This window comes from Halichoeres trimaculatus, unplaced genomic scaffold (genome assembly GCF_033239565.1).
Source record: "Halichoeres trimaculatus isolate MK-OKI-2021-1 unplaced genomic scaffold, fHalTri1.1 fHalTri1_scaffold_8, whole genome shotgun sequence".
NCBI classification, from domain to species: Eukaryota; Metazoa; Chordata; class Actinopteri; order Labriformes; family Labridae; genus Halichoeres; species Halichoeres trimaculatus.
In genome coordinates, this window is record NW_027437186.1 from 20,059,600 (window position 1) to 20,084,235 (window position 24,636).

General features: G+C 39.6%; 1 protein-coding gene across 1 annotated transcript; it reads right to left on the reverse strand.

The window, feature by feature from the left end:
* Positions 1–470: 470 nt before the first annotated feature.
* On the reverse strand, positions 471–24,624 carry b3gnt2b (UDP-GlcNAc:betaGal beta-1,3-N-acetylglucosaminyltransferase 2b). The gene is made up of 3 exons (XM_074675967.1): positions 24,380–24,624; positions 9,925–10,083; positions 471–3,751 (listed from the first exon to the last, which is right to left on the reverse strand). Exon 3 carries the CDS (start codon positions 3,724–3,726, stop codon positions 2,533–2,535), a length of 1,194 nt encoding a protein of 397 aa, XP_074532068.1. The 5' UTR covers positions 3,727–3,751; positions 9,925–10,083; positions 24,380–24,624; the 3' UTR covers positions 471–2,532.
* Between the last annotated feature and the right edge of the window lie 12 nt (positions 24,625–24,636).

Consider the following 24,636-nt stretch of genomic DNA (forward strand, 5'->3'; position numbering starts at 1 on the left):
GCACAGGCCAAATTAATCAGCAGTATCAAGACATGATTCAATAACTGACCATCCCTTTTGCCTTGAAAACAGCACCAGCTCATAGAGAATCTCACCCTGCTACTGAGCCCAGAGGAACACTGACTTGGGGAAACACACAGCTGAGTTGCAGGTCTAAAATAAAACAAGAGTAGGTCCTTTTAAGGAGAAAGTGAGGCATGATTACAAAATGAAGCACATAAATGGCAAAAGGACAGTAATTTAAAAGCGGGACATAATTCTGTCACTAGACAAACAAACCAGTGATAAAAATAAGGGATGGTGCACTTTAAAGCATGTAAACATTTCAAGTAGCCTCAAAGTGTGCAGCAATGACAGAATGTAACGTGTTGTTGGGATGTGAGAGAGAGGAATCCACAGTAAAAAAGTGACACCTGGACTTGACTATTTCAGAAAGATGATTAAACTCTTTTTTAAAAAAAATCTGTATGTTATTTCTGCTAAACAAGTCAGTATTATACCAGAAAAAAACAAAAAACAAAAACAAAATACCCAAAACCAAACAAAACAAAAATGCACAAAAGTAACCTCTGAATGAAGAATTTCACTGAGATTGTCACCAAAACGTGACACTGTTGGAGGTGATGAACAGAAAAAAGTTAGAGAAGTAATCAGAAGTTAAGATTTGGAGTACCTTAAGAGAAAATGACAAAAAAAAAAGAAAGTTTGGTTTGAATTACAGTTACTTTCGGGTCATGGAGTAGGCAGTATTATTCGAGCTACAGCTCACCATCCTGACCAGCAGGGGGAGCTCCAACAGAAGCAAACACACAAGCTGCATTCTCTCAGGTTTAGGATTGAAATGTCTGAAACAGTCAACTTTTACACAACTTTTATTTCAGTGTTGACCTCACGGAGCAGACTTTGGACATAAATACTGAATGAAGGATCCAATCAGATGATTGATCCTAAACTTACAAAATAAACATACACATACTTTTCTTATCCTGTCCTATAAGAGAGAAAAAAAAAACCTCATTAAACCCTCCTGAGACAAGAACATCTGAGATCCCTGCAGTGTGACCGCCTCACATACAGCTGACATAGGAACGTCATGTAACATGGGTGCAATATGAGCAGCACCGCTTTCAAATAATGAGAACAGCATATGTGCTTTAAAGCCATACAGTAGTGAGCAAAGCAATCTGTTTGAAACCATTCCAAAGTGTTTTACCTGGCGTTTGAAACAACAAAAACATATGAACAAAAAGCTTGACCAAGTGACATAATTTCCTCCTAAAATTGGATATGTAACATTTAAATGACACCTGTACAGACTGGAGAACACTTTGTCAAGTAATGAAAGCCTACATGTCTCAGACACAAAGGCCTGCCATGTTCCACCTGTGTGTAAAGCACTTGAACTCTTATTCACCAACACAACAGAACAACATGAAGAGTATTCAACACTTCTAACACAGCAGCTTCAGACACTCATGAGGCACATTAAAGCTTAAGATGTCTCCAAAACTCCGCTTTTACATGAGCACGTTTTCCTCCTTTGTAATGTGAGATCCTGAAGCGATATTAGACAGCATTTGGAATTTTTTTCATTCTTGTCAGAACCAAGTTCAGACCTGCAGCGCTGCACAGAGCTGAGCTCTGGCTCTTCCTGTATCCTTAAAACAAAGTGAAGATTCACTCCACCAAAGAAGCTTAAACTCAAAGTTTTGAAGTGTTTTTGAGTCAGATCAGCAAGTTCAACAAATGTGACTCTCCCACTAATCAGAAGAAAGAGAGGACTGTATGATTAAAACATGGAGCAATCGGTTTATAAATGGACTAACGTAAGTTTCTAGAAGTAGAAACTTGACTTTGAGTTGAAGCGAGTCATGTGAATACTTTAGGGAGTGCGAATGGAAATAGCAGCACAAACTAAGCCACCAGCAATAACGTTAGCAGAAGTGTTCACCAGGAAGCTCTGTCAAAGCAAGCAGCAATGAAGTTCTGCATACAGAACGGCCCATTTAAAGTTTAAGAGCTTCTCTCTTTTATTTACGTCTGAAATATCTCAATTCTCGATAGTGCTGAAAACGTTTCCGTTTTCTTCAGTGTCAAAATCCTGACACAGTTTCCCTTTGCCATTCAACAAACAGCCCGAGGTGGAAGCTCTCCTTGTTTCTATAATACAGCATTGTGAGACGCTCCATCACAGAGCTCATTCACACACAGTGTTAAAGCATTAAAGGCCTTATAAATAGTTAGACATAAATATGTGCACACAAAGACAGACTCGCTCACTGTGACAACGGTTAGCTCGTCTGGTGTTGAGTCAAAATACTACGGTGGCCATTTAAAAAAAATGGAGTGATGGACACATCCCTCCTCATTTTCAGAGGCACGATGCAACAGCTGTTTACACTGAGGCTCCATGTGACCGTGACAGAAATATCTTAACTTAAAGCTGCCGACTGTTACATCATGACCCTGTTCAAATATATTTTTTGTCTTTGGCCTCCAGGAACAACCTCAAAGGGTTCCTGCCTCAGAGCATCACTGGCAATTTAAGTCTGGACTTCTGAGCCAGCTCCAAATCTGGTTCATTTCCTGCGGGGTCCTTGGGTGAACCAGCATCAAACTCTTGTATGCGCAGGGGTTCGATCTGTATTTCTCCTCTATGTTAAAGGTCCTGAAACCTTTGTGCTTCTCAGGGGCCAACCCGAGCTTCCTGAGACACATCCCCGTGTAGACGTCATCTATGGGGTAGAGTGCGACATGTTGCGACACGTTATGCAGACGAGCGGCGATGTCTCCGGAGTAAAGGTATCCGCCTCCTCCTGCATACGGAGGGTACGTCCCCACGTACATGCTCTCTGGGATGAAATATTTCACCTTTTTGTCACGGTGAGGACCTGCGTTGGTGATCACGTCACCCACAAACAGGTCCCTGGCTTTAGGCCCTGAGAGGCCCTTTAGGAAGTCCAAGATGCGGTAGGTGTTGACAAAGACGTCATCGTCGCCTTTGAAAATGAACTGAGCACCGGAACACCGAGTCTGAATCCAGTCCAGGAACAAGACTTCTTTGACAGTCAAGTTGAAGAACGAGTCCCTGTAACCCCACTGGATGAGGTCTTTGTAGTGAGCGCTCTCGTATTGCAGCATCCCGGAGAGATCTGGGTGATGGTCCCCAGCTGTGGCATTGCCAAGAAGGAAAATAGTCACTACTGTCCTATTGGCTATGACGCCCGCTCGTCCCCATGACTCCCGAATTGCCTGGCGACGGTCAAAATGTGGTACCAAGGATTTGACAGCAAGGAGCAGGAAGGGTGGCTCCTTACAGATATCAGGCTGATCCACCATCAGCGGATAGGAGCGGCACTGCATGTAAAGCAGGAAGTCCTTGAAGCGGTCTGGCAGGGAGTTGTAGTCTTTCACCTGAGTAGCAACCCTGAAGTTGGGCTTGCAGAGGTCAGAGGTCACACTGGTGTTATTGAGCCAATCAGGCAGCTCTGAGCTGCTTAAGTTGGCCATCAGGACGGGGTTGTTCTGAAAGTCCAGAACCTGCTGCTGGCGGTTCCAGTAAGCAGTGCTGGGGGCCACTTTGGACCAGAAGGGTTTGGAGGGGATATTGACCTTTTGATGTCCGTTTTTGTCTTGGCCGCTGTTTCGAGAGATGAGGATGAAGATGAAGAGGTTAACCATCATCACTGTCACCACAAGCTTCAGCCTCCTCCGCAGAAGCGCCATGACAGTGTCCTGCACCTGGCACCACCTGAGCAGACACAGAGAGAAGAGAATAAGATGTTAGCAAGAGGAAAACAGATGTAGACTAGAAGAGTGATAACCTGAAGAGTTACTGCCAAGTTATTGGACACAATACATAGGAATTGTATGAAGAGTCCAGAGCTTTGTTTCCTTTCTCTCTGTATGTGTGCTGTATCAGCTGGTGTTAAAGAAGTACATCCTTTTCCAGGTTGTAAGCTGCAGCTTCAAACAGAGTCTGTAGAAGGTGACTAAGCTAAAAAGGGAATTTAATTCTTTCCAGAGCAAGAACTGAGTTAAACTGTTGGAGAAACCGGCGCAAGCCCAAAACCCAACCCAACATGAAAAAAAAGCAAATGTGAGGTTGTCACCATGAGCCCGCCTCTAATGCAGCCTTGATTCTTCTTAGCCTTTAAAAGCTTGGTCAGTCTTAAAGACAAGTCTGGATGGAAAAAGAAATTGATTTTTCAGGGAAGTGATCATGCGCTTTCCATTACAGGGAAAACAAGATCATCACTGCGGCGGTTACGACCAGTTATGCGTGGAACAATGGGGGGAGTGTAGTTTGGCCACATCTCTCTTTGATGAGAAGAGGAGGAAAAATGTTTCTACCACAAGACTTCTGTGACATGAAGTTATTTGAAGATGTGCAGGAGTTTCGTTTTAGGGGAAAAGAGAGAGAATTATGCGAGAGGTGAATATGTCTAGTGAGGTCAGTCTGGAAACTTCAGACAAGAAAAAAAAAGATCCTTATCACAAATCACACACACAGGATTCACCTGATTTACAGACAGAAAGTTGAGATGTGCCTGGCATTTAAAAGTCATTGATCTTGTTGAGGATCGAATTGTGTTTCTTATCTCACAACAGGTCAAAGGTCAGTCTCAGCTGACAAAGTGTTTCCATGCAACAGGAATTGACTTAAAGGTAATGATTTAAAAACAAGGGACGCTGACTTGACACACAGAGATGAATGCATCATCCTGGAGCTTTACTTTAACTTTGATGGATAAGTCCCACTCTGGTGTTTGCCTTCATCCATGTGCTCTTTCATTTGGCACTCACTCACACTCATTCCTCGTCTCTTGCGTACATTGAAGAACAGCATTTACAAAAAGGTTTAAATGGGTTAACCACACTTTGAAATCATTAATTCGATCCTGTACAGCTTCACCAGCAAGTTAACATTTAATAAAAGAATTATTCTGAAAGCTCCGCAAATATACAACCAGAGGATGCCATTCAGGTAAATCAGCAATATGTGTGTGTTCATGCATACCAGTTAGGATAATCACCATCATCCAGCTGCACACACACACACACACACACACGCACACACGCGCACACACGCACACACGCACACACGCACACACGCACACACACACACACACACACACACACACACACACACACACACACACACACACACACTCCAACCCAAATGCGATAAATCCTTTAGACAATTATCCATCAATAAAAAAGGTTCACCTGAGGTCACCCTTCATGGTTATCCTACAACAAAGAATACTGTTGTTAGCTAGCCATGAGTCACAGCCATTATGTTAGCTTGCCCTCCGACCACGGTCTGACATTATGTCTTTGTTTGCTGAGGATTGTATCTAGAGCTGATGGTTACCTAATTGAAATTTCTCAATAACAGAGAGCAGTTATCCATCTAAGAAGCCCAACTTGACCTCAGTACTTGTCATTCTTGACACACATTTTGTATAAAAAGCATCTCACAAAAAACACATTTAACACCATATAAAATATTAAATTTATATAAAAATTAAAATTATCTGATATTTCATCTTTAATGGGAACTACACTGCGATTGATGAATTAAACCTTGACCTTGTGTTTTCTTTTTCTTTCTCAAGAGCTCTTGAGTTTTAGGTCCAGTCTCCGTCCACAACAGCATCACACACAGCTGTATATCACACAGTTTAAAAACTTTTAGACAATCATCTTCTTTTATCCTGATAGTGTAAATGTGTCAGTGTCAGCTGTTGGTGTTACAGTGTAAAGAGTGACTCTGTAAACTGCAGACTAGCTGAACAAGTCAGTAGATATCCAGTTGATAACAGCTTTTCAAACACAGACGTCTACAATCTAATTTCTAGAATCTAGGGATGCACGATATTATCGGCACATTATCGGTATCAGCTGATAAAAGCTTAAAAACACATTATTATTTTCCATCTGAAAAATAAGCTCCTTAAATAAAATGTAGCACTTCATTTATTTGCACTGCAGAGCTCTGTGTCTGTCACCAGGTTGTTACAGTAGCTCTAAAATAATCAAATGCAACTTGGTTATGTTTAAAAATGCATTGTACATTTAAAGTTCATGTGATCTAAAGAAATGATTTTTTTGTATTTCAATACTGAATGTCTTGAGTTTGAAAAAATAATACATTTCTTATTTATGGTAAAATCAAATGTTTTTGTTTTGTTTTATGTGTGTTTCTTAAACAAATAAGACGTCACAATAAGAGTAACATATAAATTCCAGTACAGGATAGACTTAGCTTTCTTTACAGTGAACAAAACAAACAAACTTGTGATTATCGGTATCGGCCAAAAGGAGTTTTGATATATCGGCATTTCGGATATCGGCAAAAGTCCAATATCGTGCATCCCTACTAGAATCCTACATTTTCATTTAGCAGAAGCTTTGTCCACAGTGACTTACAACACAAAATGTCCTCAGGAATGCATCCTAGTTTTTTTTTTTTTTTTTTTTTTTACAAGGTAGCAGTACAATGTTTCACCAGTTGAAGTTGTTTAGGGCTTTTTGAAACAGCTTTGTTTCAACCAGGAACAAATCCACCCACAATACATAAAAGCCCCATCAAAACCATCACAGACTGTTCATCCTCCATGCCAACAGGCTTACTGTGGTGCAGCATATAGCGAGGCCAGTTTGTTTTCGCTTTCCATGGTTTTATTTTGCTGAATGGCCTTTGCAATTGTCTAACTGCCCTCTACTGGTCTGGTAGTGTTTTGCATTTACCTTTATTTTTCTCTCCATATGTCACTGGCCTGATTTACATTAACTACCCTGGTCCTCGGCCTGTGGTAACAATGCGGATAAACAAAAGGCCACAGGGTCCATTTATTCCTGGGTTTGTTTTACCAGAGTTCCTGGAGCATGTTTGTGCAAATCTACTAACACTTATCAGGTTCACTGTTCACACTTTTTACCTTCATACACTGATGTTAACCACAACAGCGTGGTCCAGTAAAATGTCTTTTCTTCATCCCACACCAAACAGTATTTTCTTTACTAAACACGCATTTAATTTACAACACATCGAAAAGAAGTCAAATGAGGTCCCATTAATTGTAATTTCTTTAGCTGTCCAAAACCCTAACTATGTTAATTTCATATTATGTATTCAAAAAGCGCAATGGTTTTTAGAGCAAACATTTTGTGTATTAGTTAAAAACTCAAAACAGTTCGTGAAGATGAATAACAGAAACACACCTCTGAAAGGTTTATCTTCCTCTGCACCTCCGCTTGTAATCTTTCTGCCTCTGTATCATGTTGCTTTCTCTGCCTCCTAGCAACCACTCTGCTCTGCTGTGCCCCTGTTTGCGCTCCTTCCTGCTCCCAGTCCCTCATTTACCCCATCTCTTTCCATCACCTCCTCCGCCTTCTGCTCTTATTTTCCTCTGTGTTTTCCCATTCCACTTCAATTTTGTCTGTATTTACATGAAAACAAGAACACATACAAGATATAACATGTAGTCTCTGTGTCTCTCAGGGGTGATTACTCTTTCCTCTTCCCTTGCATCTCTGTACAGTGAGGGAGACTTCTGGGAAACACGTAGGAGGGGTGGGGGGGATGTAAAGAAGGAAGCCAAACAACATGTTGTCTAGGCCACAACTTCCGGATGTCTAATGAGCCCAAAGTGAGGCTTGGTTATTCTCACCTGGAAGCAGTAGCCTCCAATATGCACAAGCAGACCCAGACCTGTTGAGTACAGCAACTGTGGTTGTGTGCTGTGGCTGACTTAGTGCAAATTTTGCAGAACTGTACATGCTGAGCTAAGATGGTCTTCATACAGAAATACACACACACTACCCACAAAAAAGACAGGGGTTGAAAAGTGTCTGCAAGAAAAGTTCTGCAACATACAATAATACAAAGAGCTCATACAAGACAAACACAGGAAGGAGGGAGAGTGGTGCATCTGCTCAAGGGAACATCTTGATCTTTTTAGCTGACTTTTTACTGTTTCCCTGGTCTAATTGTTTGATTCATGGGCAGTAATGCATTATAATGGCAATCCATAACACAAATCAGAGTGGCGTCTTTGACTTTGACTGTAACCATAAGTTGCTGTTGTGCCGTTATTGAGTTTAGCATCACTGAGGAACCATCAGCATTTTTATGTGCAGCTTAATGTGGGCTGTCATTTCCTGTGGCATAAATGTACATCCGTACAGCAGAAAGCAAATCTGCTTACTCTGAGGCTGATCTACATCCAGCTCTGTGTAATATGAGTCCTTTCCCTTTAGATTCCCACACCTCTCAGTTCAGTAACAAAACAAGATCGTAAAAAAGCTTTCAAACACACATTTTAATAAGCTGCACAATTCAGAAATAAAACAATGATGCGCACGACCAGGGATAAACATCCTCTGTTTAGAGGTGGCTTAGCAGAAATATTAATTTTTAATCATGTTATTCATGAAGCTCATTTCAGTCATATGCCAGTAATTTATATGGGTGCAGTCTAAAAAGCACCTGTAGATTTAGGTATAAGTTCTATTTTTGTAGTTTTCAAAATGAATACTCATTTTCTGTTGTTTATAGGGATGCACGATATTATCGGCACAATATCGGTATCAGCTGATAAAAGCTTAAAAACACGTTTATCGGTATCGGCAGATATGAACATTTCTGCCGATAGGCACAGCCGATATTATTATTATTATTATTATTTACCATCTGAAAAATATGCTCCTCAAATAAAATGTAGCACTTCATTTATTTGCACTGCAGAGCTCTGTGTCTGTCACCAGGTTGTTACAGTAGCTCTAAAATAATCAAATGCAACTTGGTTATGATTAAAAATGCATTGTACATTTAAAGTTCATGTGATCTAAAGAAATGATTTTTCTGTATTTCAATACTGAATGTCTTGAGTTTGAAAAAATAATACATTTCTTGTTAATGGTAAAATCAAATGTTTTTTTGTCTTGTTTTATGTGTGTTTCTTAAACAAATTAGACCGTCACAATAAGAGTAACATATAAATTTCAGTACAGGAAAGACTTGGCTTTCTTTACAGTGAAAAAAAACAACAAACTTGTGATTATCGGTATCAGCCAAAAGGGGTTTTCGATATATCGGCAAAAATCCATAATAATATGCATCCCTAGTCATTTGGTCTGGTCTTTGTGTAAATGGCAGCTGTGATGTTTAAAATTCATTAAAAGTTAATTAGGTTTTGGGTTTTAAGTAAGGTTTAGGGTTGGATCAATCTTCTGTTAGATGTAAAAATAATTTTAACATAAAATACAAACTCCTTTCAAAAGGCAGTATTTTGTGCTTAAAAATAAACATATTTTTTTCATTCTATGAACACTGCATTTGATCCTGCCAACAACCAGCTGGACTTCTGTATTTTTCCCATTCCACTGATCAATGCAGTAAGCAAACCTGTGACTCACTGATTACATCTGCCACTAATCTTCTGGACAATGCCCAGCTGTGTTTGATCAAATGTGGTTTCCACCTGATAAAGGGTTCAGTGGGGTGTGGTATCTCACCTGTGTGGGGGGAGGGTGTGCGACAGCCGCAAACAATGGCAAGAGTCAGTAAAACGGTTTGTTTGTGTTTGGGAGCTGAAGCGGATCTAAAGCGTTCCAAGCTTCTGTTAAACGTCTCCATGAAGACGGGTGCTGGTACTTCAAAACAGACCTCATTGAATTATAGCTTGGAAACCTGCCTGATGGAAGAACTGGAAAGTGAACAGATTCCCAATTCATTTTTTGTAACTAATGCTTGGTTGACTGGGGAAAATGCAATCCATCAGACCTGGCAGATTTAAAATGTTTTGAAGTATATGTCTTTAAAGCGTGTGTATTCACTCTTGTCGTGTCACCTTATCATACACTGCATTCATAACATTGCTTTTGAGGCTGTAAGTACATTCTGTACACTCTCACCTGTGCAGGTTAGAAGGCCTCCTCAGCTTGAGTTGTCTTAATGCCTCCTCTTGGCTCTCTTACCCCATACTTAGCACCTCCCTCTGAGGAACAGAAACCAACGGGGAAAAGGATCCAGGAAGGGGAGGACGATGAGGGGGAGGGGAGTGTAGACTGAACCTGAAAACATCAAAACAACTTGTGAGTCAACAGCTGCACAAAGCAAAAACACAGACGCATCAGCCACAGAGGAGCTCTAAAACTAACCGTCACTTCACACAACTGAAGTCTGAAGTATGATAAATGAAAGTCTTACAATACTAAGAGAAAACGCAAATAAACTGATAAGAAACAAAGAAGAGGTGAGACAGATTATTTAGCACTACTACATTATTGTTCTAACAAAAGGTGAGGAGGTAGCTATGTAGCTCTGAATGTAAAAAACACATGCACAACATTAAAAAAAAAAAAAATCTGCAGCCATTTTTTTTTCATTTTTGTAATGGCGTTTTTAAAGCTCACAACCACTGCTGCTGTGTCAGTGAAAAACTTCACATATTCACATTAAGGGATGCGTAAGACCACTGAAAGGAGGACTCAGATTTCTCATCAACTCGCACATGAGTGGGACAAAGTCAGGCAGGCGCACAACAGAAGCAGCTTTGACATAGGTAGTGTCAAAACTAATAAAAAGAGAAAGTTCCTCATAGGAGCTTAAAGAAGAATAAAGTAAAACATGCATCTAGATCAGGCATGGGCAAACTACGGCCCGGGGGCCACATGTGGCCCGTTAAACGTTTTAATCTGGCCCGCCGAACTTGAAAAAATTGAATAAATAAACCTTGTTAATGTTTTATTTTCCCTGCAATTCTGATGTTTTCTACATAGAGAGTTCACATTTAATATCAAAGTATCACACAAACAATTTTGACACAATCTGTTATTATTTTTTGTTTTTTCATTTTTAAAACCAGGGCCCTGTTCTACGAAGCAGGATTACTGCCCAGCGAGGTAGCTTTGAGGATAGGTTCCGGATTCCCTGTTCTACGACACGGGATCACTCCTCAGCGAGGCGAGTCTCCATGGCAACGTACGCTGAACGGCTAACCTGCTCCAGGGCAGGTTAGGTTCCAGATTGAACTCGCGGACTATTAAAACCCCGCCCACTGACCAATGAGCCCTCACGAAAAAATGGCTCGTCCGTTCCTAGAGGATCCCGTGGACATCCGAGCCCGACCCACTCTCTTTTCGGATGACCACCTTTATGGGAGTTACCGGTTTTCAAGGGAGGGGTTGGTAGTATATGACACTTTCTACAGGTAGTTAAAGGGAATGAAGAACTCTCATTGCCGTAATAAGATCTTCAACACTTCTGTTCCATGACAATATTTTATTTCCCGTATTAAAATTGTGACAGGAATTCATGTAGGGCTCATGTCTACATATGGCTACATATCACACAAAAATGTAAACACGATAAGAATGAACAAATGAATAAATTAATCTAAGAAATAAATTAGGTATGTTGCATGTTAAAGTAAAAGTGCATGTTGAACAGTGCTATTTCAGGATGATAATGGCACAAAAGATTTTTTTTGCACTACACCACTACACTTACACATTTAGACTGTCAGCAATTTTCTGCCAGCACTCCTTCCGTGCTGTAGCAGCGGCGACAGTGCTGCTTTTAACGTTAATTACATGTTTCACCTCGTCATACTTCCTCATGATCACCTCCTGCTCCTCCTGAATGAAGTATGCGGTCCTTCTCTCTCCGCCTGCTCTGACGCTCCAGACTGCTTCATGTTCCCGATTGGTCAGATGCAGCGGGCTCCGCCTTATATGTGTGCACGCGCTCATTGCCTAGCTGGATCCACTTATGAGGTTGATAACCAGCGTCGTAAAACCGTGTAGCGAGACCGCCGGCTACCACACTCAGTTCAGCGAGGTAGCTCCAAGGCTATTTCACTAGACCAAACTTGCTTCGTAGAACAGGGCCCAGGACAGAAAAACCGTGTTTTTCTGTTTTTCTGTAATTCCGTTTTTCCTTTTTGGTTTTAAAACAGAAAAACAAAAAAACATTTTTTTTGTTTTTTTAAGAGTTTGTTTTGAAACAGAATCACAAAAGAACGAACCATACACGGATTAAAAATCCCATTTTAATTCCATTCTCACATATTTTAATTTTAATTTCAAAACAAAATCAAAACAGCGAAAAATAGACCGTTACGTGTTTTCTGATTTTTGATTTGAAAATGAAAAATTTAATAACAAGTTGTTATCTGTTTTCCGAGTTTGGATTCTAAAACGGATATGGAATGAACAAATGATACCCTGATAGTTACCAAAGTTTGCCCACCCCTGATCTAGATCAAATAAAAGCCTATACTTTGTTATACAAAGATGGATTAATGCAACATTTCCATTTTTTCTAGTTTCTGGTAAGTAAAATTGACTTTCTCTTTCTAGCTGCAGAAACCCAATTCCTCATTTTTCAATACAAAAGAAATCCAAGAGAGGCACAGCTTCAGGAAAAACAAGATATCAGGTTTTGTGCAAGTCTAAAATTACACATATAACAGAAATGACCTTACGTAACATGTATAACACATGCGTCATTGTTGACTGGTGGGAAAAGAGAAAAAAATGCTGCGTTTATCTGGTGATGCATACAAAACTGCAGATGTCATGGTGAACACAGACAGCAGCCTCTCTAACAGTTGTTTTGGAGACTTTGTTTTGTTCACAGATGTTTGTTTTGCCCATGACACTTTGGTCCCCCTGTTTGGATTTTGTTAGAGAGTTTCTGGCTCTTGCACACATGCTGCAGCATACACGTCTGCTCAGACGGATCAGGAAGTTGATCATCTTAACATTCAGGCGACACCATTCTCACACTGCTCTTTGTTTCTTTCTGACATAGGAATGAGGAGAAAAAGAAAGTAGAGGCATCTTTTGTCAAATACATCCTGATTGTGTCCTGATTCATGTTTTTTATATTTAATTCATAAGCAATTCAAAGAAATTCTTAATCTCAATTTAAACATTACACTTTGGACATAAGAAACAAGACATGATTAAAGACACTTTTCACTTTGGTAACCTGATCTGTTTTTTTTCTGGGCTGAGCCACTTGTGATTAAATTAAAAAAACAAAAAAAAACAAAAAAAAACAAGATGCACTTAAATTCAGAGCCCAAACAAATAGAGAGGGAAAACAATAGCAGGACACACACCATTCTGGCAAAGTCCCATCTAAAACATGTATTTGAGCCTGAATGCAAACCATGTATACAGATCCCTTTAGCACACTTGTCATGCTGTCAACAAGCTGTAATTCAGTGATGCTTCTTCACACAAGAGAGCACTATTTGTCTTTGCTTGTTAACTCCATGGGGTTTTATGCTCTAAATAAAAATCTATAACCGTTAGCTTTCCTCAGGATACTGATGAAAGCTTCTTTTCTACACATGACTGGGTTCAGTTAATAATTAAGCAATGTTTGGGTAAGAGGGGTCACTTTATCACCTCTCACTACGCTGTGTCAATATGGAAACTGCCTGAAAAATTCCCTTAAAGATTACTGAGCAGAAAAACTGCTAGAGGTAAGTGTAAGTTAATCAACAATGGAATGTCTGGATTGTTCCTCAATGCGCTGGATAACTTAAAGCTAAACATGACCTGTGTACTCAAGATCTCCACTGTTAGGAAAAAAGTATTCCTCTTATATGACAAAAATCCCAGACAATAAATAGTATTCATTCCAGTTTGCATTTTTCTTTATTCTTTGAAATTTTGTTCAGTCACTTTTTTTGTACTTTAGTTTCATTAAAAGTGTTTTTGAAGCCATCTTTCTAGATAAGTTTATCCATGTTTTTTTTTAAAAAGCTTAGTTTTCGTTTTGTTTATCAGTTTAGTCTAATGTTGTAATATTGGGGTAGATGTCAGGGGCACGTTTCAAAAATGTCAGAAGAAGTATTGTGTTATCAAAAATCTGCGTGTCATACCATTTTTCCATAATATAAAAAAACAACCAGTTAAGAATAAAACATGTCCTTGCATGTTACTTGGTCTGACTACCAGGCGATGGTAAAAAAAACAAAACAACAACAACAAAACAAAACAAAAAAATAGTGAAAAAAGTACAAACAGACAAAGATAAAAACTTAAGACACTTTTGCTTTAATTTTTGTTTATCTTAGCTATTTTTGTAAACTCACCTCGCAATTTAATTTAATTTTATTTTGATTTCACTTAATAGAAATGTTTTTCCATGTCTCATTTTTCCCCAAGGTTTCGTTGACAATATTAACCTTGGTTGGGGGAATATATGAGGGCTTTTTGGCATGAGGGAATGGGGGACTGATAGTAACTTCGTGCAAAGAGAGAGCACCATAAATAGCCTGAAGACTTCAGCATAGAGGGGTGCTGTCTGAGCTGGAGTCTGCCCACCAAATATCGAAAGTCAACACAAGTATTCAAAGGCTAAAGGTCCCACCGTGGGGAACACAGATAGTCACATATGTGTGGGCTTGACTGATCATTTATTTGGCTCTTTAAAGTGGTTCTTGTGGGTTAATGGTTACACGGCTCACACAAAACAGAGCTGAACTCAATTTGAAACACGCAAAGAGTCTGTTTACCAAATAGCTTCATCGCGGCTGCCTAAATGTAGAAAAATCTTTTTGTCTGGTTGTTTAAATGATGGTCAGCTGCTTTAAATGATTGTGGAGGTGAGGAAAGGCTAAGTGGGCCTACAGCTGACGGTGTTTGACTCAACAGCTTTTGGCAGTAGAACACAGATAACCACCCCATGTCCTGAACGAAGCCCATCTGGCTGAAGAACCATGAAGAAAACAACCCATGATCCCTCAGTAAAATCTGTCAAAGTGACAACTTCCAAAACAAATGGTGTATGTGACAAGCCAAAACAACCTATGTATGGAAGAGAAAGTCCAAGCAACCTATAATAACTCTGCCGCACACGCAACTTAAAATAGAATGGAATTTCTAATTATCAACAAATACTTGTCAGTCCAACTCTGCACGCCAAAGGTCACCTCTCTCTTTGGCGTGACTCATCCACTCACACTCAACGTAATCTAAACATAAAGATACGTGTGCTAGTGTGTATGTGTGTGAGTGTGTGTGAGACAAAAGTCAATGCATTACATCAACATGCCATGTCGAATCCTGACAGTGTGAGCTGATGAGCAGAGACATTGTGTACATACTTCAGAATACAAAATGAACCAGGCACGATTTGTTCTGCCATGATTGTGATTCCTATTTAATGAGCAGTGATAGATTGCTGTCAGGTTTAAAGTTAACATCGGTATAAAACAGAGTGGTTCATCCATGACTGCAGTGTGATTACAGTAAAAGTGTATATTCAAGAAGAAAAACCTCAAGTCAGCTCTGCAATGATGGATGGATCTTTTTTTTTATGATGGAGGTATCTTTCTTTTTGCACTAATCTTCCTCTGTTTTCTGTGAGGATCATAGGCCCAGCATGTCATGCTTTAGTAAGACATGCTCAAACTTTTATTTTTACACATCTACACCACAAGCATACCAACCAACATTGCATGTAGCCTGTAATACCTGCTCCATTTATTTCTAGAGCAGCTGTTAAGCCTGGTTTGTACTTGTGAGATGACTCCTCATGTAGTGGCTGATGGAGTTGATTGTGTGTCGGTGAGACTGCACTGCTCTGCAATGTTCAGCCTCAATGTGGTCAGTGTGCGGTCTCGCTGCTGTTTGCTAATCCACAGTAAACGGCAACAACTCTGGATGTATTGTGCTAAAGTGGAGCTGATAAATGTAAGCTTTGCCAGCCAGCATAGCATCATCTTAAGGACTTTGGTCTTATTGCCATAAATGGACTCTTAGTGAGACTTTTTCAAAAACACTTCTCAACTCCTCACAGGGCCTTTGGGTCTGAACAGCCCTGTGGGGGTTGCAAATACAGAGAAAAGTAAGCTTTAATTCTGAAAACTACTCTTCCCCCATGCCCTATTTAAACAGCAGAAGACAGTTTTCCCTTAAAAAAAAACAAAACAAAAAAAAACATGTGAATCCTGAGCTAGGAACTCATGCAACCTGAGACTGTATATTTGAAGAGATTGTTTATCTGCATTTATAATTTAGTTATTTCAGGGTTTTTGCTGCGTGTTAATGATTGTGGCGTATAGTTACGCCCAAAAAAAGAAAGCTGCCAGGCCTTCAGAATTATGATCTTCTTTGTTCAGATGTTTTACACGCAAATTATGTTGTATAGGGATCTCGTACACACATGTAAGGATTCTAATTCTAAGCTTACTTTTAACTTCATCCTGATCAGTTTGTGAAGACTGCAATGATGATCGGAGCTGTGCTGGAGCAGATTGTTAATCCTCCAGTTGCTAGTTCAGAAATCACTTTTCTGCCGTCCCTTTGCGACAGGCGTTGTAATTTGTCTGTCATTCTTTAGAAATCAAAAGAGGAGTTTTCCACCAGCTCAGGCTTTTAGCCTGTTAGCTTTCATACTGTGGTGTTGTGCCTTTTAGCAGGGATGTGACTAAACCTCAGACTGGGGTGGCACAATGAGGGCAGTGACATAGGTAGGGGTGTGCACATGTATAGGGATGGGTACTGAATTGGTAGTACCAATTTACCTAAAATCAAACGGTGCTGTGTTCAGGTACCTTAACCCATTCTTGTGACTGTGAGGGAATGGAAGAGTAGATGATTTACCATGGTGGACAAAGACACAGCATTACAAGTTTATATATTAAAGAAAAAAATATGTTAAATTGAAAAACTTTGAGATTTTATAATTACATAAATTAATACTTATCACCACATAAACACGCAAGAGTACTGAAAATTGGAACCGTTGAGTATCCATAGCGATTGCCAGGTACCGGGCATCGTTACTATATTGTTTCAAATGTGAAAGGTACCCATCCCTACACATGTACAACATATAATTACCATTTAACCTTTTTATTCACTCTTTATTTTCAAAAATATGAGTAGCTAGGATGTATAAGTATTATATCCAGTGAATGATTTTAATATAGAAATGTATTTTACATAAATGGGCATCAGCAAGTCTAATAAATGTAAAGTCATTATTAAGCACAGATTAACAGTGGCATTAGATAAGGTTAAATTATGCTTGTGTTAAATAATTAGGGGCTCAGGCTTTGAACAAGCCCCTAATATTCTTCTGTTTACTGCTTTTTTCTTCATCTTCTGGTCAAATTTTGGCTTGCTACTCCTCCTAGGGCTTTGAGAGGAAAGTTTGAAGTTGTGGTTTTTTTTCCATGGTTCACGGAATTTGTCAAAAATAAGAAAATATATTATGTAGTTTTTATACATTTAAATATGTGTGTGTGTATATGTGTTCAAATGAGTGTGTGTGTGATAGAGAGAGAGAGAGAGAGAGAGAGAGAGAGAGAGAGAGAGAGAGAGAGAGAGAGAGTGTGTGTGTTTAAATTTTGCAGTCACTGCATGGTTTGTGTTTTGCAGTTGCAGAAATAATTTTAAAAAAGCTTCTCTAGTCGTATTTTGTCTGAAAGTTTATTCTGTTAAAAAAATCCAGAGAAAACTGCATCACTAACCTAGTATCAGAAATCCTATCAAATCTTGAGTAGAGTGCATCGATGCATCCCTACATGTAACTGTTGCTGATTCAGTTAATGCAGACAGGAAGCAACAGCCTCATTTAGCTGTCTCTGCAAGTCCCCAGATAAACAACATAATCACAAATAAAACAATTACTGAAGCAGACAAAGACAGAACAACAAGCTGACTTTGCAATGATCTAGTCTGAAAGTCAGTATGGGTTTGTAGAAGTGAACTTCTGGTTGAGTTTTGGTCTTAGCTCTAAAGAACACCGCTCACACTTTGAAAGATAGTTTTCAAAACAGTCGACAATCCGTCTCTTTCGCTTTCCATACTGTTATGAAGAAGTCACTAGTTCTTCTGCGACTGTTTTCCATCTCAAACAAGATCAGAATCACATTAAAAGAATTGGATTATCATTTTTTCCATGCGCTAAAAGTGTGTGTGTGTGTGTGTGTGTGTAATCAAGTAAAGCAGAGAGAGAGGCCATCACTCACTGGTGATGAAGCTGTACCCTGAGATAACCTTACGGCCCCCGAGCTTTATCTCAACAATTCAGCCTGCAAATACTTTTAATGAGGGGGCATTTGGGAACAAGTTCAGGAGTTCTGACTGGTTTCTGTAGAGACATCAGAGAACTGTTATATCAGGCATCAGATCTGGGCTGTGAAGTATAAACAGATAAGCTAAACATCCTCAGAGATTGAGGCGGGAAGGAAGAGGGTATAAGAAAGAGACAGAGGAAGAGCAAACAATGATTCAAAATAAATTTCAGGCAGAGAAGATGAAAACTCCTTTAAACGTTGATTTATACAGAATGTTCTAGGTTGTACTAACCATTTCACTGCATGGTTTTGCTTCAGAGCACATTTTTATGGATCCTCGTGCTTCTGGAGTCAATCTAGTTCCTCTGTCTGTTTCATATCCTTGTTTGCGTGCATGTGTGCGTGTAGCACATGCTGCTCACATGTCACCAAACTTCAAGCAGTCACATCCTGTTACACAATCCCCAAAAGCTGTCTCATCCACCTAACCTCGTCACATCTGCAGTCATTGGGAAGGATGACATATTTTGGCGAGCATACGCCTAAGTCCAACTTCATTAAGTGAGTGAAAAACAGAAGTTGTGCGTGAAATATTGGCTGTATGTTGGAGCGTTAATCTCAGAGCTCTTCTAGACACATGCTGTGTCACTGATTATACATTTTGATAGTTGGCAAATTAAACGGATGATTTGTCACTCCTAAATTTCTTACTATGGCTCATTCAGAGCTGGTTAATCAAGGAAGATGTCCCCAAATGACAGAAAGCAGAACTGATGACACATGCTATGCGGCACATGTCTACATGTTTGTTTGCATGTTTTAGGGTTCTTTGAGTGGTTAAAACTGGTTGTGACTACTTCTGCAAACTCGCATAAGAAACTGACTCAAGGTCGGTGATGTCAGTCAGATAGTTCAGGGAGGGCCAGCAGTCAAAAAGCCACTGACACAAATTGTATCATATACAGCACTGACGAATATGACGTTTAACAATCAGAGGCTGTCTGATGCTTGTCACATTAGTCTTACTCCTCCACAGTTTGTTCTCCCTCATCAAATGTTCCCACTCCCCCAGCTAATCTGCTGCCCAGGTACATTTCATTTCCTCTCATTCTGGTGTTTACCGGAGAGTGACTGAATCAGAAGGTGAAAAAACACCAGGTTCCCCTTGTGGACATCCACCCACGGACAGTGTTTAATTTTGAATCTTTATCCAACAGTTCTGCTTGAGATCTTTTTTTTGCTCATAATGCTGCAGGTACTGCTTCCCTAAAAAGTGTCTGTGTTTGTATTTCATCGTCATTACTGACTGTAAAGGAGTCCAAAGCCTCTGATGCATTAGTTCCACTCAGCAGCAACTCCAATCAACAAAATGACTGTAACATTAAGCATCCATTATGTCCATGCAGCAGTGTATCCCTGTAAGCCCTTTTTAATGGTTCTCAGAAAACTGTGGCAGCCAAGTGCTCGAAAGCAGCAGCTGCTTCTGGCTTTGGAAAATACATATTCAGCCTCTCTGGCTTGGACTCCTTAAAGACATTTTTGGTGATTAAACAACAGAGCAAAACTTGGCATTTTAATCCCAGCTCTCTTTCATCTGATGAAATCTGGAGGGACAAATCACAAAAGAACTCCTTTGATTTCGATATTCTGACGTCTACTTGGCTCCTGTGATGTGTCATCAGAGAACATTTAGTGCCTCTGGAGATCAAACTGGCCAAAGGGACATTTAATAACAGTTTTTCTTTATCCCTCTGTTTATGAAAAACTTATGAAACTTAGTCAAGAGGGAAAACAAGACATAAGTAGGATGAAAAATGTCCTGTGTTATGGTGACACGGATAACAAGTTGGGAAATGGTACTTCCTATAGCACTGCTACAGACCTCCCATGACTTTATAGCAGTTTTACCGTCATGTGTCCTGAGTGGTTATTCACCTGGGATGTCTATCAGAAAAAAAAGCTTTCTAAAACAATGTGTTGGTCTGTCAATTGTGCGTGCAAAGCAGGCATTCTCCAAACTCTGGATTAGCTCAGCCAGAAATGAAACTCATCAATCTATTTATTTATTTAAGGAGGAAAATCCACATAATCAGCAGAGAGAAGGAGGTCAACAAACTAATGCTTGACTGCAACTTTTATGCTAGAAGACACCAAAAAACAGCAGTAGCGTTAATATAAGCTATGCTAACAAAATAATCATTCATCAAGCTTACAGTCAAATTAGAGAGCATGCCATGATGCATTTTGTCACTGAAAGCCATTCACTTTTTTAAAAGTACAGAAACTTGAATCACCAGTTAAGTTTTATTTCTACCAAAATGTCAAAAAATATCTTCAGAAGTTAACAAGTCTGATAAAAAGTGAAGTCCATTCTGTTTAGGGATGTCCCGATCACCTTTTTTTTGCTGCCGATCCGATTCCGATTTTTTTATTTTGAGTATCTGCCGATCCCGATATTTCCCGATCCGATCTTTCAGCAATGCATCAGGGAAAAAAGAAAAGAAAAAAACTCCTACAAGTTGTCCTTTGAGTTTTTTTTATTTTATTTAAATGAAGGTATCATTCTAGCCAACATGGATATAGCTTTTTTTTCTCCACTTAGTGCAGCATTGGATCAACAAAATAAAAATAAAGCTTCTCAGTGGTGCACCACAGGATAACCTTGTATGTGCGTGACAATAAGGTTGCAATTTCTTATTTGCAATATCGTTGTACTTGTTATAATGACAAATAAAACTCTATTCTAAAATGAATGATGATGTGCTATTATACACATTTTAATTAAAAACATGAACTAAGGCCCCAGGCCTTTTCCGATTTCGTCTTCCCCGATCTCCGATCATTAAAAAATGCCCTGATTCCGATCACATGATCGGATCGGGACATCCCTGATTCTGTTGCATTTGCTCAACTGACATCACTCTTTACTTTTGTATCATAAACATTAGGGGTGAGTATTGGCAAGAACCTCACGATATGATACACATCACCATACTTGGGTCATGATATGATAATATCGTGATATCACAATATTGTGATGAATCGCAATATTCTGTTTTATTGTGTTGAAAAATAATGAAAGTCAGACGCAGAGTTTCGTATACACTTAACTTGAAAACATAAAGTGTGTCAAGTGTGTCACTTAAACTACTGTGACATTAAACCAGTGTTTCTCAATTCCGGTCCTGGGTCCCCCTGCCCTGCTCGTCATCAAGGTCTGCTCGAGCCTGATAACGAGCCATTCATTTGAATCAGGTGTGCTGGAGTAGGGTAACATCTAAAACATGCAGGGCAGGGGGGCCCCAGGACCGGAATTGAGAAACACCGCATTAAACTAATGTTGCAAAGAAATTATTGGGTGAAAGACGACGTCACTTACTGAAAATGATAAGTGTCACTTGGTGTAACCAATGTTACTCATAAAAAAAATTAACATTGCGCAAAACAGACTCAGACTCCCACCCTGCAAGGCGGAGTGCTACCACAGGTCATTCCTCCAAACTGACCAGACTCTATAACACATCATAAAGAACTACACTCTCACCTTATGCCAGCGAGCATTAAAAAATATATAAATACTGGCTTTTTTTTTTTGCACATCATCCCAGTACTCACTGTTATGGTCAAATGCGGACCTTGAACTGTACTCATTTGTTTTCATGTAAATATGTTAATAGTTTTATTTTTTATATATTTCTTTACATTTCTAATTTCATATTCTTATTCTACTACTATTCTATTTTTATTGTTACTGCTTTTACTGTACTTTTTTGTGAGCTGCTGTGGCAAAGAATTTCCCACATGGGGGATCAATAAAGGAATATTCTATTCTATTCCATTCTATTCCAAACATGACTAGGATTATCATTTTATCAGTAAGCTACACTGTGAAAAATAAACTTAATTAAACTCTGGTTAACTACTCACAAAACGCTACAAAGTACAGTGAAGGCTCAGCAGAGAAAATGACCTGATTTACTTCTGTGACTGAGACTCAATCTGAACAGTTTAAAGCAGATTTCTGTGTCAACATGGATGACGGCAAAATGGTTATAGTACAGACCTAATGGGATGTCCCCATAATTAGCAGCATCTGTGGGTATTTCCGGGTCTCCCATATGTGATGTGCTAAATTTACTGACCTTAAAAGGAAGGAAGGACGAGAGAAGGGAGGAATGATGGAGGGCCAGACCTCGAAACCAAAGTGAATCACTGCTGTTTATGATTTATTGCTTTTTAAAATTTCACTTATCTTACAAGTAAAACCTGCGCTTGTGATTTAACAGTATAGCTATGACATAATTGGAAAGTGAAAACTGTCTGTGACTGGCCTGTTTATTATGATAAACTAAAAAAAGACAGACTGAAAAATGTGCTGCTGAGATTACAGCTCTAGGAAGAAATGCTGCCTTTTCCAATAACTCCTCCTTGCTTCTCTTTACATCCCAAAAGCATTAGTCAGCCATTATCAGGAGGTCTGCAACAGTAGTTTTCAGTATTCCATCCAGCAGCATAAAGTCAACACTGAAGAGTGGGGAGAGAGAATGTGCTAAATGTCATAAAGTCACAGGTTTGGTCTAAACAGGTGAATTCCCATTCAGTGACATTCAAAGAGTTCTTGAGAAGGAAACTGTAGCTTGTCCTGCTCCCTGAGTGCTGCTGAGTAAGAGACGAAAGCAACAGGCATCAATAACAAACACCACACAAAGGTAATGAAAAAATTATTGGCAATTTATGTCAATGCTGCCTGCGTGTAAATGGCAAAGTGGATTGAAGATGACCAAAGAGACTCTTGAAAGCAATTAAGCCTTCGCAAATGGACTTTTATGCTTTTAAACCGGAGGGGAAAATATCAAGACATGCCGCAAAAGTGAAACGGAAAACAAAATAAAACTCCCACATCTCAAACCCTCACACAGCAACCTGATACTGAAGATTCCTCATCGACCTGCACTCACTTTCAGAACCCTACAGCCTCACACAAACGTGTCAAACTTACTTAACCCATTTTATACACAGCCTTACATTAAAGCACTTGTATTACAACTATAAGGAGCAGTACATGGATGCAGAGTGAACAAATACGAGGCTTTCAAGACTCAAGGGAAAATAATGGAGTTATCATGGCTACGTCCTGGCATGAAGAGGGAAAGCAAGCATTTTTAGCTGTGATTATTTGTTACAGAAAAACTAAAAATGAAGCCCAGCTATGTGGCTGCTTTGAGAAAGTAAAATATGTTAATTTCAACTACTCAACAACTGTGTTTAATGCTCGCTCGTAAAATCGCCCTGTTTTCTGATCACCAGCCAGGCAGACACTTCCCCTAGCCTGGCTGTAGCAAGGCATCTAGAGTGTGGTTTGGACTTTTTAGTCTAAACATAGCAGAGCTGACACATCTGTGCGAAGAACTTTGGAAAATGTTGCTCATGTGATTGAAGAACTTTTATCTTTGAGAGCACATTTGGCCAAAGAGAGGGACAGAGGGGGAAGATGCAGTTTAAAGAGGTGATGTAAAAAAAAAAAAAAAATACTTTGGTTAAGTTATGAGGTTTAGTTGAAAAACAAGCAAAATTTTTCCATATGGTACATTGTTGTTAACCTGTTTTCTGTTCCAAAAAGCTCGTACTTCATTGGCTTCACAGCGTGAAGTTTGGTAGAGTTTATCATTTAACAGACCAGGGAACGGATATTTCGTTATTTTCATAACTGATTAATTTCTCTGAGCACATTTGGAGAAACATAAAACCAGTCAGGTAAGCAACGAAAATTAACTTAATGATTTCCGACTTCCTGCTTCTCCAGAGATAATACAAACTTCAATTTTCTTGTCTTTGATAGAACAAACCTATCCGCAGCCCAAATTCACTGCTGAGATACACTAAATAAAAACTTCTTAAAGCGACCTTCGGAGTTACTGTTTCTGACTAACGATAAACTAATCAATTAGACCCGGTTTCAGCTGTGAACCTCGTTATATAAATGTTTAAACAGAAACTTTTATGTTAAACCTCCTCTACATTGCGTGTAAACCATATGCTTTGTCCTCACTTTTTCTGAAGTTTTATTTTCCCGTATAAGGAGTTTAATAATCTTAACAAGTGTGTTACGACAGCCGATAACACACCCCTTTATATGTATACACATTAGCAGTCTTTATTAAATCATACACTTTCAAGGAGTAAGACTGCAGCGCTAACTCACGGTGTGTGTTAGCTCCAGTGGGCGGTTTGATGGTTGCCAGATATATCTAACGTTAAAGTTAGCCTGCCACCCCTGAAATCCAGCCTGGAAAAAGTCCCCCGGTGCTCGTTGTACTCACTTGTTATTTCACCGTCCTCTTCAGCCTCAAAGTCACCCAGTGATCCGCGGAAAACTTATTAACTCCATGTATCTTTGTCGGCGCCAAAACGTCGTCCTTTTACCGTGGGTCGTGTCTGTTTTTGCCTCCGCTGAAGAATGAACACGGCTTGTTTAAAAGGACTGTCTGCTCAGAGCCCTTTCAACGGTTCGCACTGTAATGACGCTGCTACTGGTCTGGGCGGAGCAAGGCTGTCTCCACGACCCACAGACATCCCC